This window comes from Mus caroli, chromosome 1 (assembly GCF_900094665.2).
Source record: "Mus caroli chromosome 1, CAROLI_EIJ_v1.1, whole genome shotgun sequence".
In the NCBI taxonomy this organism is placed as follows: domain Eukaryota; kingdom Metazoa; phylum Chordata; class Mammalia; order Rodentia; family Muridae; genus Mus; species Mus caroli.
Window position 1 is genome coordinate 18040034 of NC_034570.1, and position 20943 is coordinate 18060976.

Genomic DNA, 20943 nt, shown 5'->3' on the forward strand with positions numbered 1-20943 from the left:
CACACACACACACACACACACACACTCACACACACACAGATACACAATACACACTTGCATACATACACACATGCATACACTCATACAGAGAGAGAGAGAGAGAGAGAGAGAGAGAGAGAGAGAGAGAGAGAAGGGGGCAGAGGCAGAGACAGGCAGAGAGACAGATTGAGTGAGACAGAGACCAAGACCTTTGGTTCTACAGCAATCTTTGATGATATTTTCATAGCACTTCATTTGAAACCAAACATCCACATGCCCATGTACATCATGAACATAAAAACCACAGCCACTGTAGTTCAGTTTTGTCAAACGAAGCAAGACAACTTGTGGAGAATGTTCAAAGACGGTATGAAAAATTCAGAAAGGGCCATTTCATGCAGTTAAAAAAAAAAAAAAAAGGCCAAGACCAATTCTTTTCCTCATTAGAAACTCTTGGTGTTCATCTATACTCTTCAGATTAAGGAGCTACTCAAGGTTCTCTTCTGTGTTTCCCTCATCTATGACTTTCTCTTCCTCGGTGGATAGCTCTGATCACAGAAAACGCCAACATAAGACTAAACGTAACAACAAATAACCAAGAAAATAAACAAACAACAACAAAAAAAGAGAGATTGAGAAAACTAAACGTCGGCTCTTTAAATAAACACAGGGAATTACAAAATAATGTCAAGAAAGCCTATCGTCAAAAGAACTTTTGGTCAGCAAGGCCATTCTAGAGAGCAGGAGGCCCTTGCTAACCAAGTTTTCAGGCACGGATGGCACATGGATCCACAGTCATGCAGATCTGTCCTGAAAGCGCTGCTATTCTTCAATTTTCAGTCATTCATGATCTCTTTGCTTAAAGCTTAAATGTTTACAATCACCGTTTACTGGTGTTTTGGGAGACTGAAGCTTTGAAATATATTAATACCGCTACATGTAATTTATCAATATAAAGCAGCATCACATATGAAAATATCAGATGTTGCATGCATTTTCAGAGCAAGGGCCATTGAAAGGAAGTTTTAGATTTTCTCTTTTTTTCTTTTCTTTTTCTTTTTCTTTTCTTTCTTTCCTTCTTTCTTTCTTTCTTTTTTTTTTTTTTTTTGAGGCTTTTTTTTTTAGACGGGAGGAGATATGGTTCATCTTCACATGCATCACATGCATTTTTTTCCACCAATGGATAGCAACAACTTAGTGTTATTACTGTAACCCTAGTTACTTGAGTCTTTTACCCACTGCTCATGAGCACATTTAAGGCGGTCATGCATTCTTTAAAACTGTAGGTAAGGTTTTATGTTTATTGTTGTTTCTCTTCTAAGAGTCTCTTTCCTCTTTTATATTTCTCTCCAAATTAAAATATAAAGGTTCTGAAGGAGTGACTTGGATTAAGGCATTGCTCTTTTTGCCTGGTGCTTTCTCCTTGTCTGATAAAAACATCCTTTATTGCAGATTCTGGGCACTGTGCTTTCAATAAGATCCTGGCTTAAGACAGACCCTCAAGAAACCAAGGAAGCCTACTGAAAGAAACTTGGAGACACATACAGAGCAAAGCAGTTCACCTAAGGAAGCACTTGCAACTATCTAGACTTCAGTAAGCTTTATTTTTACAAGTCGGTTAAGGCAAGAACAAGACTGTAAACAGGTATATTAATCTCTCTTCCATAATTGCTGTCTTCAAGAATTTCAAAAAATACATGCTACATAGAGAAATATATGAGATGATTGGTAAGCCTTTTATATTCTCTGCATATGTTGTCAGAAATGCTAACCTGAAACTAAACTATTTTCAATTTACCTCTGTTTATTCCTAGGAGGGGGCATGCATACCGCAGTGAGATTGCAGAGGTAAGACAACAACTTAAAGGAAGTCCGTTCTTCCTTCCATCATGTGGTCCCTGGTAACTGAACTCAACTTGTCAGGCATGGAGTAAGCCACCATTATCAGCTAATATATCCTGCTGGCCCCCTTTGAATGAGTATAAAATATGTGCAAGGTACTACTAGAATTCAACAGTATTGTTAGAAGTCTTTAGAATTCACCTCTTTTTAATAAGCAACTTTTCTGAGTTTGGCTTTAAAATATACTCAAAGTTTGGGGCTCATCATAGTGTGAATTTATATCACAAGTCCTTCAAGATGTAATCAATGAAATATATTCTCTGAAATAATTACTTAGAAACTACACATTCATTACTGCAAATAATGGACATTATGATCGTGACAATTCCTTTGAACACAGAAGACAGTCTACTTGAAGCACACGATCTATAAAATCTGAGTACAATGACTAGCCTAAAAATAAAAAAAAAAACAATTGTATTTAAAGACGTCTTCAAATAATTATAGAATAAAATAACCGGTAACTCTTTCATTGACAGCTTCTCTAAGCTGCCATGTCTCTGCCTATTCTCTTTGGCCTTGGAAAGCTAAGAGGAACATACCTTCTTTTCATTCACTAAACGTGTCTATGTAGTGCATAGGGAGGTTATGTACTGCTGTTCACTGCATTTAATTTTCTCTTTCCAAGTGATTTCCATTATTCTTCTAAGAGGATGCTCCCTGGTGCTCAAGAGGTCCTCCTTCAAAATAAAAGTATCTATGTCTTCTCAAAGGTCCTGCCAAAACCTTAATCACAGGATCACATGGAATAGGTAGTTGAAAAATACCAGAACTGGAACCCCAGAGGATGAAGACTCACTTTACAAATAAATTTACTAGCCTTTTAGGTTTATAAGTAGAAATGGTAGTTCCATTTCCACAGAGCTCTGCAGAGTCACCCAGACCATTCTTTCTGGCCTCTCTGCCGTGACTATACAGAAAACCATGAATCATCAGTGCCTGAGGCTTGCTCTCAGAATGGTAAAGGTCTGGGAGTAACATGCCATGAGGAGGGCCATAAACACAAATCTGTGACCTTTATCCAAAAGCAATTATAAGCCAGCCTATGAATTTGTGGCTCAATTTACAATAAACTATTCCAATAATCCAAAAGGGCATATTTGATTAGTTTAAACTTGTTACTGGAATGTAGCTATAACTTCCCCCACCTGCTTGAGATCCTTGGATTTTGAGCTTGCCCCTGGCAGGAAGTAGACTTCTTAAAAATCTATCTCTGTGAAGAGATAGCAACATCTCCAGTAAGAGATTCGCTGAACCCCACAGGGATGGACAGAGAGCAACTAGGTAGCTCGTGACCCTGTCAGATGCTCAGAGATCCCCCTGGGCCTGTCTACTCTCAGCCCTCAGAACACTGCAGCAAACCATGTGATGCTGTTCCTCCCAAGCTGTGCAGTCTAAGAGAAAGTTTTGTCAGAGCACCACAAATACTCAACCCCTATTTGAAAAAGTAGTTCCAGTGGAGCCAAGATATTTACCAGCTTAATTTTTAGAAAGCTGTTCTCGACCTTCACAAAAGCTACAAAGCAGCACAAGGTACAATGCTACAAATTAGGGGACTGGTGGGGGCGGGGGTGTTACTAAGGAAACCGCATCTCTGTAAATGTTTGAAAGCAGCATTGTTTCTCTGCAGAAATCAGCAGGTGACAATGTTGAGCATCTTAAATTGCCATAGCATCCCCACTGACAACAACAGTAAAGTGCTCTCGTACAGGTAGAAGAGCTATCAGGGGTCAGAAGAGGTTGATTTTCACCAATCCCCAAGATCACAGCCTCCAATCTCTGACCCCCAAGGCACACTGTTTCTTTCCATTGCATGCCTGCATTCTGTTCCCCCTTACATGAACATCATTCTTCTTAGCCCACAACCTAGCACCACACACAAATGCAGGCTTGTTTACAGAACTGATCTACAATGCAGATTATGTATGGGTCAGAAGAAATCAGACCTGGGCAGTCTCTCCCAAACACTTGAAAGGAGCAATCTCTAGGCAGCTTGTATTTTTCTATTAAGACTGAACACTGAAGCCCTCTAGACAACTCAGTCAACAATGAAAACAGCATCTCTTTGATTAAACAGAAAAGATAAAGGGATGATCCCTGAATTACCTATATACTTACTATACATCAAGTTGTGAGTCCAATACAACACTGAAGTACATACAACTCAATGTACACTTCACATACACATTCAAAATTTGCAAACATCACACAGTGTGACCAGATTATCATCTACATTTTAAAATTATATATTTATGTAGTTCTCATTTTCAAAGCAAAGTGATCCTTATTCTCTGGTAGACTAGAAATGATGCATCTTAATATCTTACCCTTTTGCATAATTCAAAAACGAATCCCATTAGCTTTATAGCCATCTTATGATTCATAGCATAGTTTGCTTTACCTGCCCTTGAATGCAACTTATGAAGTAGCAGCAGCGGCAGAAACACAGCAAGCCGAATAGCAGCACTGGAAGAGTTAAGTAAAGGGCTACTGACACCAAATCATTAAATTCCAACTAGCAATGGCAGAAGCCCAAAACACAGTTTCCAAAAAAAAAAAAAAAATAGAAAAAATAAAAAAAATGAAAGAAAGAAAGAAGAAAAAGAAAGCCTACCGACATGTAGAAATCTAAATAAAATTTCCAGCGGTTTTTGATATTTCAATGAAGCCCCCAAAGCCTGCAGTATCCAACATTACACACATTACACAACACTAGCACTAAACAAGGCCCTGAGTGCTGTTGTCATAGAATCAGATCCCTGCAGTGCTTGGATTCTCATTGATCACGGCTTTAATCTATGTCGTTCTGTGATGTACTGAACACAGCAGCAGACAGACAGCAAAGCCCTCTCACCCCCACATTAACCATTTCCTAAAGCAGTACACGGATGCCGGTACTCCGTGCAGTCAAAGAAGAAACTCTGTGGTCCCAGAAAGCTATCAAAGGAGAAAGCCTCCGGCAGATGCTCCTGAGCCCCTCTTGCTGTCTCAGGGACACTTCACTGTGCTAGCCGTGACCTCCAATGACAAAGTAGAACAGACCCTTGTCAACTTCAGACGCCCCCCAAACTCACCTGAAATAATCTGATCCCATTATCAACCCCTGGGAATGGTTCTGCCAAGCCTCTCGTAACAGACCATTTCCTCTGCAGTTTTCCTAAATGAGGCACGGCACCCAGTGGTAACAACTGCACCAGGGCACATAAAACAGAAGCAGGAGGGACTGTTGGGAACAGAAGAAAACTGCTTGTTCAGACTCTCCTGTATGATCATGCCACTACTAATGGCTCTGCTCCAGAGGACAAAAGGACATACCTAAAACAGGGAGCTGGGGGGCGGGGACTGGACTTCATTTGTGATATTAAAAGATGGGTGTCTGTAGTCATATAATTCACAGTGTAAGCAGGAATATCAATAGAGCAAAATTCATCATTTTATCAGTAATTCAACTACATTTACTCCATCCATACCATAGCATGTTTAAGGAACAACAGCAATATTAGCATAAGAAAGGAAATTAGTTGAAAGAAATTCCAGTTCCATTTAATTAGGGCAAAATGGTCAGTCACCCACCAGAAATAGTAGCAGACCCTGAATGGCTCCTCTAACCCAGTCCAGAGCATTCCAAGACCCCCAGGGAAGCTGCTTCTTCTTTGTTTCATAATATAAGCTGGTAAATGATACAGGGTGGGTGGGGGAGAATTGGCACCTGTCATTAACTTAATAGAATATGCTGTGTTTACTTAAATAACATGAACTTGCCTAAGAAATCCTCTGAGAAAGAAACAACGGCCCTTAAGAACTTACAGTCTCATAATTATGGCAACAACTTGAAAATACCAGTGCCTAGCAAACTGACTACTTTATATATACCACCCCTTGAAGAACAATCTTTTAGCCCCACATAGGACCTTTAAAGGGGTTTTTCCTTTGCTTGTTTACAAATTTCCAGGTATGCCTTAATCCAACAGTAGTCAAAAGTTGACTAAATTGTAGCATGGGGAAGAAGAAAAAAGTAATGATTGGAGGCCTTTTTATATGTCAAATACAGTACTGTCTGATGATTTTAACTAATTCATCATTTTATAGGGACATGATAAAATTATATTGGACACAACAAGTGCTACTTAGCAAAGCTTACTAATTTGCCCAAAGTCATATGGATTAAATAGAGCGCTCTGGATTTGCAACTTGTCTTGATCTGGGATGAAATCTCACCAGACTGGCATATGATGGCAAAGTTTTTCACCTTGACTTCAAACTGGCCCAGGTAAACACTGCTTGCCCACCCCCCCTCCTTTTTTAAATGATTCATTTCTTCTCAAGCACAAGTGGCTTGTTGGAGAAGGGACCTGGGCTGCCCTGCTGGGGTCTATAATCTTACACTTCTCCTTTTCCAGTTCTGGCACCAGGAAAGGTTGTATGTAGAACAGTTAGTGGAGCTGGGAGGCCTTGCAAAAGAACCTTGTTTCTTTTACTATGTGAGCATCCTAAGAAAGACCAACAAAGCCACAGCGTACAGACAGCCAGGCATTCAGAGTAGTGGACAGGCAAAACTTTGAGAAATTTATTCATTTTCTATACTTAAAAACATTGTCAAGGCTGGGCGTGGTGGTGCACGCCTTTAATCCCAGCACTTGGGAGACAGAGGCAGGTGGATTTCTGAGTTCAAGGCCAGCCTGGTCTACAGAGTTAGTTCCAGGACAGCCAGGGCTACACAGAGAAACCCTGTCTCGAAAAAATAAAAACTAAAAACCAACATTGTCAAGACCCTACCTCACCCCTCCTGAATCTTGTAAGCCACATCAGGAAGTTAAACAAAATGTTAAGCTTTGTGCTATTTCTGTGCCAAAACGCAAAGGGTTGTCTTTTACATACTTAAGGGTTCCTATTTTCTCTGGCCCCAACCACCTCTGAGTGTGTGCTAATTTTAAAGGATAACCAACTTCAATGTTATTCATCTGATATGTATCCCTCAGTCTGTCTCATATGTTTATATTATGTTGTGTATAATTTCTTTGCACTCTCTAAATTACCTTGACTTAATTAAATTTAGCAAATGGTAATAAATTTTGCTTTTAACAGAACAACATCAAAATCCTTAATAAAGCAAGCAGGCCTGCAAAACGGTATGAGCAGCAGGCATTTTACAGAATAAAAACAAAGAGTCAATATTAGGGAAAAAGCTATTATTGACCCCTTTTGTAAAATAGCTTTTCAGTCATATCTGGATGCCACATGTCATGATATCTCATTCAGAGTGACAGATAACATTCACTGAAGACCAACAACACTAGCAGAAAAAAACAAATCCCTGTTACAATTTTATTAATTTAGAAATTTATACCAACTCCATTCACTTACTTACTAGTTCTTATTTGAAACAACTCTTCCCACTCTGAGTGACAAGAATTCCTCTGGGTGTCGGAATACACAGCCTAACCCCTCCACTTCAATACCACATCTATCCCAAGTTCAGCACACTGGTTTTCTCAGAGAGGGAACACACAAGGCTAACCTCAGCTGCAATTCTGAGTGGGTTACATTCAGCTTACTTAACCCAGAGGCATTGTAGGCTATGTGACAGTCTGTACACGTTAAAGTTTTGGGTTTCCCACTAACACGCAGTACCCATTGTCTTGAAAAAGTGACAGGCTTCCTGTGGTTGGATTGATTCCCTAAATGACAGCTCTGACTTGTCCCGTCCCTTGGTCTCTGCATTCGCTTGAGATCAGGAAGCATGAACACACTGACTGGAATCCAAAACCCACGCACAATTAGGCAATTTATTATTGTCTTTGGTTTCACAGAACACTGACTTCCTAATCTTTAAATCTCTACTTGACTAGTACACACCAACAGAAATTATAAATAGGACTGCCTCCTGTAACCTTCAGGCCTTGCTGTATACCCTGTGTTCTCATTTCGGAAAAACGGATTAAAGATAAAGTTGACAATGAAAAAGTTGCTCCATTTAGAAAATGCAAGAAAATTACTCTGAACCTTGTACAAAAACACATAGATATTTAGACCAGGAAAAAATGGCTACAATGGGAGTACTTAATATAGATTCGGATACAACTGGAAAGAGAATGAAGCAGAATTACGGCTCCCCAGTCTTACCAGCACATGCTTGGCGAGTCTCACGTGTTCCCGCCTCAGAATCAACAGACCTCAGCTCTCCCCAGCCTTCTGCGGAGACGGGAAGCCCAGATGCACACATCACAGAAACCATGCAAAGAAATGGAGCCTGAGAAGAGCTGCTCTCCGTTACCCAAGTCCTTATCCAAGAAGAGTGTGCACTTCTTCCTCCATCGCCACGCTTCTACCATTGAACGAGATGAGCAACCGAGAATGGAAACTGAAGGAAGACGTTGGTGTGAGCACGGGAGAAGTCTCCCTGCATGACTGACTCGGGTCATGGCAGGCACCATGCGGCTACCCAAAAGATTGCTTGGATAAAAGACCATGCGCAAACCTCCACGGGCCTGGCAGTGCAAAGACTGGTAGCGTTTACTGAGGAGAAGCATATTGGCATCTCTGCTGGGTTTTAAGCAGATCCACAGGATTCAGGAAATAAGCTATCGGTTTTCTGCCAGATGACACTATGCTCCGAGCCATCCCTTATGTTTACGTATCGCCCAAATTACTTTAACTGTGTCCTTTGTCCTGCTGGGAGCTTATTTGTAGAGAGGGCTAAATAAAGGATTTTTATGACAATGAAATGGCCTTTAGCAGACATGATGATTTCTGGAAGTGTTAGTCGTCAGCTCTTGCTCAGTACCATTAAAATTCAGTAAATGGGGGTACTTCTTACGGATTTACATTTAGATTTATGAAGAAAAACTTCTGTATTACTTCTGAAAGAGTTGAACGGAATTAGGCTGTATTTGTATCTACCATTTATTTTGTATATAGTATTTTATGAATTATATAACTATGTAAAATAGGATGTCTTTGGTATTATTTGCCTATCAGAAGAATCTTTAAAAATAAGTGTTGATATTATAGGTGTCAATAGTATAGCATTTTCCCAAGATGAAAATTTGGACATCTTGATAGATAATATTCATGCTCCCCTTATAAAAGAAATACTTTCTATTTCTACCCTGTGAATTATTTCCCCCAAACCAACAGGTGCAGATGATGTTCAGGACCTTCTCTGCTCACACCTGTTATTTTGAACTTAAATACAAACAATATTGCAAAGGCTAAGATGCTGCAACTTTCTTATATGTGAATGCACTTAATAGTTCCTAAAGATTATTCATTTCTGTTATGGCAACTCTGAAAAATAATCCAAGATGGCAAATTCTGTGACAAAGTTATCATTAAAAACTTGCAAATAGCTAAGGTATTTATTTGCCTTCTGTAATTGTGGAAATTTATTACCTCTGCCTGCTAACCTAGGCCTAGTACTGGAAGCTTCTAGCCTCCACACCAGGCCTAGAATGTTTCAGTCTCTGAGACTTATTGCTGAACAAGCTCGCCCTTTCTAGTTCTTTCTGTTCTGGCTGGCTGATTCAACTCAACTCTTCTGGCTAAACTCCTCTCCAAGCTGACTGATTCAATCTGGCTTCTCTCTCAGCTTCTGACTGAATTGCTCTGCATAACTTCATAATAACTTGGGCAATTTGTTCTAATCTCTTGGCTCCTTCTCATTCTTTGGCTCATTCTGTCTTCACCTGTATCTAGCTTGTTCTTTCTTCCACTTGTCTCTGAAACTCTCCTGGTAAAATCGTCTTCTCTCTTTTTCTTGCTTTCTCTTTTCTGTGGTGTTCTCTTAAGTAGCCTCTTTTTCCTGTCTGTATGAGAGTTAGGCATATCCTATCTATCAAATCTTTATCTGATCATTACTTTGTCTTCCGTTCAATTAGACATCACTTTTGAACATGGGTACTTCCTTCTACAAACTAAATTTACCCTCAGAGTTTGGGATTAAAGGTGTGTACAAAAGGCATGTCTGTACTCCAGCGAAGGGATTAAAGGTCTGTGCTAAGGACTGAGCCACACCCTAACTAGAAACAGACTTTTTTTTTTTTTTTTACAGGAAAAAACACAATCTCAGGGCACACTGTGTGAGCAAATATGCTGCATTACATCATATTCAAAATTAGCCAGATTCAGCGTGTGCACAACTCAACTGCAAAGAAAAATGGAGTTAAATATTTTTTTAGTAAATGAATCAACTTAGACTGTAAAATTAGGAGAGGTTACAAAATCTTGGAAAGAAAAACTCACATTTTACCTATCATATATGGTTTATGCCATATATATATATATATATATATATATATATATATATATATATATATGTGTGTGTGTGTGTGTGTGTGTAACACAAAGAAAAGAGAACAAGACAGAGTAAAGGACGCAGGTAATGGCCAAGAGCTGTGAACGAGGACATAAAACTATTATTTTCAAGTTCTAATTGTGTCATGGATTTTTTTTGATTGTGGGTAAGTGCATAAAATATACTCTATACTGAAAGTGAAAACTTAAATACAAAACGCAACAGCTTCCATTCCAATGGCAGGCAGTTTTAAATGAGTGTCTCTAGAGAACACAGTTTTGAAAAAAGTCTGTATGACAAGAATCCGACTGTGGGAATACTGACCTGAGCCTGGTCATTCAGCTATAAGCAGATTGCTTTTGTACTCATTAGCTTTATCTCTTTCCAAGTCATACTCTATTGTACCAACACACTGGTGCTTAAGAAACAACAGCAGGACAAACTGTAGGCAGAAGAGTATAATTATCTTGCTGTTGAATCTGTAGTTGCATAAACACCAGACCTCATTAGAAATACTGCCATTATTAATCTTTACCACAAAGAGTAAAACACAATTCTTATAAAAAGATTATGAAAGAATGTATTTAAATTCAGGTATGTTTCTCCGCTCCATCTCTCTTAACTAAATGCAAGCTTCTCTGGGAGTGTCCAAAGGAGAACCCTACACTGACACTAGTCTGTAATCCTTTACAAGCTTCTAGGCGTATATGTGTCTGATAGACTCTTTCCTCAAGCCAACATCCCAAACACCGAGAAAAGAGAAATCATGTTCAGACCAAGCTTTTGGTATTGAAATATTAAGTGATGATATTTCAGTACTGCAGATGAACACACAGCAGGCCAAGAGCACAGCAAGAGTTTGAATCCAACAGTGACAACAACCAGCCATGCTAACAATGCGTCAGCTAGCCATCTCCTTGAGTCTGAAGGATGACTTCTGCCTCATGGCCAACACAGACTGTGTTCTTTAGTGATTTACAGCTGAAGCTCAGAATCTTGGCGGATTATAACACATTCTATGCTACTGACTTAGCTCTTTCTTTAAACTCCAGTGGGTACTGCCAGGATCTGATGTCAGTAGCTTGTGAAGCTACTAGCAAGTACTTGTACAAACGAAAGGATCCCTAATCAGCTGGGTTCAGATGAGGCTGCATGTTCTATTCATTTTTAAAACAGTCTCAGGGTACATCCACACTAAAGGCTTCAAGAAGTGCTGCATCAAGGATTTGTTAGTCCATTAACACCAGTCAAACAAATTTGAGTATATATATATATATATATGCGCAACTGCTTCATATAAGTAGCAGTTGAGGAAATGCTTACATTATTAATTCTCATTTCTGATATGTTAAAACATGTGGTCATTAACAAGAAAGACAGGGAAGTAATGGATTCTGTTTTTACTGATCTAGAGGTGTTATCCAGGGTCAAGCTGGAGTGGTTTCATTAAGAGTAGGCATTGTTCCATGTCCTTCTCTGTCATTAAGATGTCTGTGATCATGCTTGCAAAATATCATCTCAGCTATCTGCATCCTGAATGACATGTGCATACTTCAGTATTAATGTCTTCTGTTTATTCAATACCACACTGACATAACTGTCATGAGTCAAACCTACAAAGCCTAATAAATAAAAAAAAAAATCTACCAAAAGAAAGTCTAACTGGAATACAAAAAAAAAAAAAAAACAGTTCAAATTATCTATGTCTAAACAAGGAAGTCATTATACAAAATAACATTTTATAAAATAACAAGAGTGTGAGAGAATGTGAAATTAGTTCTAAAGACATCGAGATGGATAAAATTTCAGGATTTGAGAAAATAGTGTGCTTAGTTCAATTTTATGGTATCTAGAGAATTGTTCATGTTTTGAATTTTCTTTGACAGAAGGCTTCAACTTACATTATAAAGATTTATGTCTTCTACAAGGGGGCTTTGAACAATAGAAGCAAATCTGGTTATAAACTGTGTAGCCTGGAAATTATTAGGAAAGGTAAAAAAGGACAGTGTAACTGATGCCATCCAAGGACTGCATCCCACCCACATCGCTCAAACTCAAAGTAACCTGCAGGGCTGTGTATTGTAGTCTAGTTTTAACAATGATACCATCTATAGCATGCATATATACATATGACCACACACTTGTATTTATTTTCAGTATGTTAAAAGGCAAGTATATCTTCAAGTATTGAGCAATATAATTTACCTCAATTTGTGTTATGTTCTAAGCCCAGATTACTAGAGTTTCTAGATGAAACTGCAGCAATATTAGGTATGATATATAAAGGGAGACAGGTAAAGCAATATGCCTAAAAGTCAGATGGATAATGGTAGACCATGTTCCTGGAGTGACATTTTAGGATTTGATTCATCTTAAATATGATGTCTCCCATCTATGCCAGTAACTGACCAACACATTTACTACAGCTGTTCTAGCAAAGTGGCACACGTTGAACTCTAGAATGATGTTTAAAGGATAACTGGAGGCAAGTACAAATGCTTTAGCCACTAGTGCAATTCTCCATAAATGATAGTAAACAAGGCAAAAAGGGGGCACAGCAAGATGGCTCAGTGAGTAAAGGCACTGGGCATGAAAATTGGACAACCAGAGTTCAAAACCCAGACCCACAAGAAGGTGGAAGAAGAGGCTCTCTCTGGCTTCCATATGTGCATTGTAGAAATGGCATGCACATACATCTAATGCAAGAGAGAGGGGGGAGGGAGGGATGGAGGGAGGGAGAGGGAGAGAGAGAGAGACTGCATAAATTTTTATAACATAAAATAGGTCAAAATAAAAAGGGGACTAATAGAAAAAGCCATAAAATATATTCTTTGGGCAACATAAAGGGAATATGAAGAGTTCACACTTAGGGCACACTTATGTCATAAATGTATAACAGAACAAGGTAACACCTGTTCAAAGTCACATTGATTATATACCTTGATTTAGAATTAAAGAACAATGTCTGCATAATAAATCCAACCTAAAACACCCACCTCTGGAACAGAAGAAGGTTTTAGTTTCATTTGGGGGAGGTGATAAGGATATTTTTATTTGGCTTACATTTCTTGGGTCAGAGTCCATTGCAGGAACTCAAACAGTGTGGGAAGCTGGAAGCGGGCACTGATGCAAAGACCCTGGTTTGGGAGGAGGGATGGGGTTGCTATATTCTGGCTTACTTTTTATGATCTGCTCAGCAGCCTGTTTTCTTTTTTTCTTTTATTAGTCATTTTATTTATTACATTTCAAATGATATCCTCCTTCCCAGTTTCCCCTCCACAAATCCCCTATCCCATTGCCTCTATGAGGGTGCTCCTCCAGCCACTCACCCACTCCCGCCTCATTGCTCTAGCATCTCCCTACACTGGGCCATTTAGCCACCACAGAACCAAGGGCCTCACCTCCCATTGGTGCCAGATGAAACCATTCTCTGCTACATATGTATCTGGAGCCATTGGTCCCTTCATGTATACTCTTTGGTTGGTAGTCCCCATCACTGTTGCTGATGCCAAGAAGTGCTTGCTGACAGGAGCCTGGTATGGCTGTCCCCTGAGAGGTTTGCCAGGACCTGACTAATACAGATGCAGATACTGAGCCCAGGGCCTCAATGGAAGAATTGGAGAAGGACTGAAGGGGCTGAAGGGGATCACAACCCCATAAGAACAGTGTCTACTAACTGGACCACCCAGATTTTAGTTTCTTATACCCAGAGCTTAGTGAGAAACTGGATGAAGGGTTTATCTCAGGCATATGAAGGTTTAAGATGCACCCTCCTTCCACTGTAGGAAAAGCACTTTTGAAAGTCCTGCCCTTAAGAAGAAATGTTATTTTCAATTCCCCAGATTTTCTGAGGACAATACTCTTCAGACCATGTGTGTTTTTGAGTTCCAAGCTCCTAGCCATATCAGGTATTGATTTACCCACAGGCAACTGCTTAAACGCCACCCTACAAATGCTTAAATCATGACTCCTATTTCATTTCTGGAACTTAGGAATTTTTCACTGACACCAACTCGGCACTGCCTTTATCTTTATCTGACACCATCTTTATCTTTCCCTTTTACATTTTTTCAGGAGAATTTGACTATTTTTGATTTATTAATCTTAGGCATATTAATATAAGCTCTAAAGAGCTTCAAATGGTGTCCTGGTTAGCTTTTTCCTCTCTGTTATATTGGCATCTGTAAACGATATTTCTAAGTTTGAAAGCCATTAAAGGGATGCATTCATTTGTCTTTGCTAGGCTACAAGTCAAGTAATGCTGTCTGGATCAATGGAACTTTCTTTATTACCATGTTAGATGGCTATTCAGTTTCTTACTATTGTCACAGATGGAAATTATCTCTTCACTATAGAAACAACGGGTTGAAAAACCTTGACGTGAGTTGAGCAAAATAAAACAGACTTCAAATAGCAAGCTGTAAAAGAATGCATACAGTGGGCAAAAGCATCAAGAACACTCTCCTGCTGCATGGAAGACACACTACACGGAAAAGGGTTTTCACCTAACGATTGGGGTACAGTATTTTCCATTCTACATGCTACCCTTCTTTATTTGAAGCCCATTAGCATATCTTTAAGTATTCAACAAAGTAAATCACAGCCAGTGATTTCTTAGAATAGAGAACAGGCTGCAATTGCTCCCTAATTGCTTGAGCAACAGGGTAGGATTAGGATTTGTGGCTGTGGAGGAAGTATGTCACTGGGGTAGCTTTTGAAACTTCCCAAGGATGTAAGCTTCCAGTCACAGCTCCAGCACCATGCCTGCCTGCCTGCTGCCATAGTCCCCGCCATGAAGGTGACGAACTCTGATCCCCTTGAAACAATGAACCCCAACCAAAGCCCTCCTGGCCTTGTGGTGTTGTATCACAGAAATAGAAAAGTAACTAATACAGAAGTTGGTACCATGGATGGAGCATTGCTGTGACAGATCTAACCACATGGGTTTTGGTTTTTGGACTTGTTTGTTTTTGTTTTTAGATTTTTTTCCTTTGTTTTGGTTTATTGGAATGAATTCGGGAAGACTCTGGGACGATTGAAGGGAAAAGCAGATGGCTGCAAGCAGAGATTGATGGCAACCCTAGAAGAAGTGTGGAAGATCATAGTATTGAAAGCTATGTGGACTGTGGAGACCCAGCTAATGAAGCTTCAGAGGGAAGGAGAGACTGGACTAGCAGGCACACTACAAACCACTCCTAGTGTATTTTCGCAAAGGCTATAGACCATGTCTTTTCTTTAACTCCTTTGCACACATTGTAAACTTAGCTGGGTGGAGTCTAGACCTGAGCCCACTGCTCCCTTTAATCCCTTCACTATGGGGCTTTTCTTTAATCTGGCTCTCTCCTTGAACACAGGAGTTAGCTGCATTCCACTTCCTGATGCCCCTTTCCTCCTCAAACGGTACACTTTTGTAGCCTTCCTTGGTCGGTTTGCTCCTTTTTTATTATAGATCTGCATAAGAGTGACCACTAACAACCACAGGACAAAGCTTTTCTTTCACTTTAGCCTCAGGCTGACTTTTCAGACAAGGGCAAAAGGCAGCTACATTCTTTGCCAAACTATCACAAGAACAGTCTCTAGGTCACAAACTTAAATTCTTTCCCCCTGAAACCTCTTAAATCAAGCCCTCACCCTCTGCAACACTTGCCTTCCACTCTTCAACTAGTATGGCCCACCAACCCCCACATAACACATTCAAATGTTTTTCTAATCCACAGCCCCAAAGTCCGTATTTCTCCAAACTGAAACATAGTCAGGCAATACCCTAGCCCTACCTTTCATAGCAATACCCCAGTCCCCAGTGCCAACTTTTGTCTTAGTGATGGTTTTCTTTCCTGTGAAAAGACACCATAACCATGGCAAGTCCTATAAAGTAAAAAGCTTGTGCTGTCTTACACTCTCATAGGTTTAGGACATCATCATCATGGTGGGAAGCTTGGCAGCATCCAGGCACTCATGGTGCTGGAGAGGGAACTGAGAGTTCTATATTTTTATCAGAAAAAGACTGAGACACACTGGCGAGACTTGAGCTTCTGAGTCTCAAAGACCCACCCACAGAGACAAGGCCACATTTCCTAAAAGTGCCACTCCCTATGGGACAAGCATTCAAACACTTCCCTTAGTTATCCTTATCTTCTTCAAAATAGTAAGTAAGATGGTCAAAATAGAAACACATATGTAATTATTCACTACTCTATGCAAGCAAAAAGCATGTTTGTTTATTTTTTCAAAAAGTTACTCAAAAGACAACAAGAAATATGGATAGAGTTAAAATCTGGAGAAAAGTCAATAGTAAGAGTGACCCACCAACAGGAAGACTAGTATAAGTAGCCTGGGCAACGGGAAGCAATCTCTAACCCAGTTCCTCTACTCAACAGAGCTGGAAGAACCCCACTTTCACCTCCCAGGACTATGTTTCCATCTTTGTGATGTCATACAGGAAACAGCTGAAGAGTCAAAGCACAAGCTATGTGCTCCAAGACACCATTACTTAAGAGATGCTAATTAATCAATAACATTTTACTAGCCCTGCCCTTTCACCAGACGAATCAATACAGGACATAGTCCACCAAGAAGAAAAAATAAAGTTGGAAAAAGAGAGGTGTAAGCAGTCATGAAAACCGGACTGTAAATAGCATATTGAATAAGGTGATACAGGGTCAGAAAGAAATACTGCATGTTCTCTCCATGTGTAGAGCCTAGTTTCAAATTTCCATATATGAATATTTAGGAAGGAGAAGTACCACAAGAGAGGTCAGGGAATGAGAAAGCAGTCCTTGAGAGGAAAAAAAAATGAGCCTTAAAGAAATTCTAAACATCAACATTACTTGCATTTAAGCAACTGCCATCATAACTTCAACTCCCCATTTCCTGAGCAATACACTACTGAATGTATAATTGGATGGAGGATTTCCTAAAGGTCCTTAGTCATCAACGTAATTTGTAATTTCTCAAATGACCAACTCTCTGCAGCCCCTAAATCGAATGTTTGTTTCTTATTCTTTAGGGAAATTTCATTTCCAGGATCCTGTCTTTCTTGCCATTCAGCTACCCATCAATTCACACTAAGTGGTATGTTGTGTTTCACTCTTATTTTGGATGTTATTTACTGATGCTGCTTTTTGATTAGATATTTTCTTCATTTACATTTCAAATGTTATCCCAAAAGTCCCCTTATACCCTCCCCTACCCCACCCTGCTTCCCAACCCACCCACTCCTGCTTCCTGGCCCCGGCGTTCCCCTGTACTGGGGCATATGATCTTTGCAAGACCAGGGGCCTCTCCTCCCATTGATGGCCAACTAAGCCATCCTCTGCTACATATGCAACTAGAGGCACAGTTCTTGGGGGTACTGGTTAGTTCATATTGTTGTTCCTCCTATAGGGTTGCCGATCCCTTTAGCTCCTTGGGTATTTTCTCTAGCTCCTTCTTTAGGGGCCCTGGGTTACATCCAATAGATGACTGTGAGCATCCACTTCTGTACTTGCCAGGAACTGGCGTAGCCTCACAAGAGACAGCAATATCAGGGTCCTGTCAGCAAAATCTTTTGGCATATGCAATAGTGTCTGGGTTTGGTGGTTGTATATGGGATGGATCCCCGGGTGGGGCAGTCTCTGGATGGTCCTTTCTTCCATCTCAGCTTTGAACTTTGTCTCTGTAAGTCCTTCCATGGGTATCTTGTTCCCCATTCTAAGAAGGAACAAAGTATCCACACTTTGGTCTTCCTTCTTCTTGAGTTTCATGTGTTTTGCAAATTGTATCTTGGGTATTCTAAGTATCTGGGCTAATATCCACTTATCAGTGAGTGCATATCATGTGTGTTCTTTTGTGATTGGGTTACCTCACTCAGGATGATATCCTCCAGATCCATCCATTTGCCTAGGAATTTCATAAAATCATTGTTTTCAATTGCTGAGTAGTACTCCATTGTGTATATGCACCACATTTTCTGTATCCATTCCTCTGTTGAGGGACATCTGGGTTCATTCAAGCTTCTGACTATTATAAATAAGGCTGCTATGAACATAGTGGAGCATGTGTCCTTATTACCAGTTGGAACATCTTCTGGGTATATGCCCAGGAGAGGTATTGCTGGATCTTCCTGTAGTACTAATGTCCAATTTTCTGAGGAACTGCCGGACTGATTTCCAGAGTGGTTGTACCAGCTTGCAATCCCACTAACAATGGAGGAGTGTTCCTTTTTCTCCACATCCTTGCCAGCATCTGCTGTCACCTGAATTTTTGATTATAGTCATTCTGACTGGTGTGAGGTGGAATCTCAGGGTTGTTTTGATTTGCATTTCCCTGATGATTAAAGATGTTGAACATTTTTTCAGGTGTTCCTAGCCATTCCGTATTCCTCAGTTGAGAACTTTTTGTTTAGTTCTGAACCCCATTTTTAATAGGGTTATTTGAGTTTCTGGAGTCCATCTTCTTTAGATTGATAGATAGATAGATAGATAGATAGATAGATAGATAGATAGATAGATAGATTGGATATTAGTCACCTATCTGATTTAGAATTGGTTAAGATCCTCTCTCAATCTGTTGGTGGCCTTTTTGTCTTATTGACAGTGTCTTTTGCCTTACAGAAGTTTTGCAGTTTTATAAGGTCCCATTTGTCAATTCTCGATCTTACAGCACAAGCCATTGCTGTTCTGTTGAGAAAATTTTCCCCTGTGCCCATCATTCTTAATTCAAAGAGCAATTCTAGCCTACAATGCATGCTCCACACTTACCTCTGGATAGTTACTTGTTGTATTTCATTAAAATATTCACTAAGTAAATATTTTGTGGCAGAATATCACACTTCTTTCTTTATACTTCAAAATAATGAATGCCCAATTTTTTAAACAAAGAAACACATTTCTGAGATGAGATAAAGACCTCCCATGTGCTTGGCAAATGTTTTATCACTGGGCAACACCCCCAAATTTAATTTGCTATCATTCATCCTACTGGTAACTGTTGACTACAGTACTTTTTCCAAATGCATTTAAACTAATAAACTGGAAGGATTCACTAATAATTAAAAGATAGGAAAGTTACTATTCCTCCTTCAGTTATCCATGCTATTTTAGTATATATTTTTCTCCTTATTCAAGTTTATACCGCTACATGTTAAAACTAATTCATCATTGAAAATGGTATTTCAACATAAGTAAATTTAAAGTGTCATGAGTAAGGTTGAATATTAAGTGTATAAACATTATTGCTCCATCTAAGCTTTTGAGTTGCTTCCCTCTGGAAACACAAATATCTACAAAACGGAGAACAACATTAGGAAGAGAACTAAATACTTCAAGACAGTAGTAGAATTTCAAGAGGAGGAAGTGAAATTTAAGTCTTGCCCGGCATTTGAGGGCATTTTAAGGGGCAGAGTCTTGTCAAGAAATCGAGACAGAGAAGACAGAGATAAATGTGGAAGTCAGAGAAGGACTACTGATCAGTCGTCAGGAGCAGCATGCCAGAGAAGGTGAGACTTGATAGGCAGGCTTGAACTCCAGAGGGAAGACAAAGGATGGACAGTTCAGATTTCGTTCTGTAAGAGTGTTACCTCTGAACTGACAGGATAATAAGACATGAGAGCCACCACCACAACTGCATCCAATGATTCCCTAGATTCCCAACCAAAGTTGATAACTTAAATTTCTCTTTTTCCAAATTTTCATTTAAAAAAATTTAAAATGTGGGTCTGTTCATGTCTCTGTGTGTGTGAGTGTGTGTACGCACATCCACCTGTCTGTATGCATGTCTATCTATGTGTGCATGTCTCTCTGTGTGTGCATGTTTGGGTGTGAGTGAACATGTCTGTGTGGGGTGTATATGCATATGATATTCCCATGAAGGCCAGAAGAAGGCATCAGCACTCTCAAAGCTCGAGTTATAGGCTTCTATAAGCTACTCAACATGTGTGCTGGAAACTGAACTTGGTCATCTGCAAAAGCAGCATACACTGCTAGCCACTGGACCATCTTCTCAACCCGTTTCAAGCATTTTCAAGGCCACTGATCTGTTCCTCAACCCTTCTGTGAAATCTCAAGCAACACAGGGACATTCTAAGGCAGAACTCACTTCTGCTAGTGTGCTAGAAACTTATTTCCAGGTGTTGAGTTGGAGTTCAAAGGAACAGCTAGATATGTCCACTATTTATTTTATTCCCATAATTCCAGTTATTTTTTTATCCTTTTCCCAGGCACATATATTTCTAAATATACATGGGACTTATTTATGAGACAAACTTACCATGATGCTTTAATGCTTGCCCTTGACTTTGAACTAGCATGTACCTGGTAGAGTGAGTCACACTATTGATTTGGAACAAATACAGAAAGGAAAATGAGAAAAAACTATCAGATATCTCCTCTGATCAATCAATTTATCAAAGTTCTTCCTTCTATGAGTGCCTTCTTCTCCTTCTACCATGTATGCCTACCTCCTCAATGTCCATCCTTGCTTCAGGACTAAAGTAATAGATTATGCTAACCATGACCCAAACTCTGTAAACTGTGAGACACAGTAAAGAAGTCTCTCTTAACGTTATACCCAGTATTTGGTTGTATAATGAAGAACCCTTGTACTACTAGTTTCTTTTATACCCCTGTGATAAAGTACCCGAAGGAAGTAACTTAATGGAGGAAAGATCTGTTGTGGTCCATGCAGTTGATCATGATGAAGAACACACAAATGTGGTCTCAGATCAGTCTGTGGTAAGAAGATCTTAGAGCAGTAGCCTCTTATATGGTGTTCATGAGAAACGGGGGGGGGGG

The 20943-nt window shown here is 39.7% G+C and overlaps 1 protein-coding gene across 36 annotated transcripts in view; it reads right to left on the minus strand.

Moving 5' to 3' along the window:
- Rims1 (regulating synaptic membrane exocytosis 1) overlaps positions 1-20943 on the minus strand; it is a 489256-nt gene that overhangs the window by 188212 nt on the left and 280101 nt on the right. For 3 of the 36 annotated variants that reach the window (XM_021156977.2, XM_021156955.2, XM_029474792.1), the window contains exon 1: positions 8005-8197. The exons of 22 other annotated variants lie outside the window; for them this stretch is intronic. In XM_021156977.2, the coding sequence (XP_021012636.2) occupies positions 8005-8116 (112 nt within the window). In that variant the 5' untranslated portion in view covers positions 8117-8197. Of the gene's footprint in view, positions 1-4955; positions 5047-8004; positions 8210-20943 lie in introns of those variants that run through there. 11 more of the 36 variants (XM_021156913.2, XM_029474796.1, XM_021156964.2 and 8 more) reach the window with 10 other exon arrangements.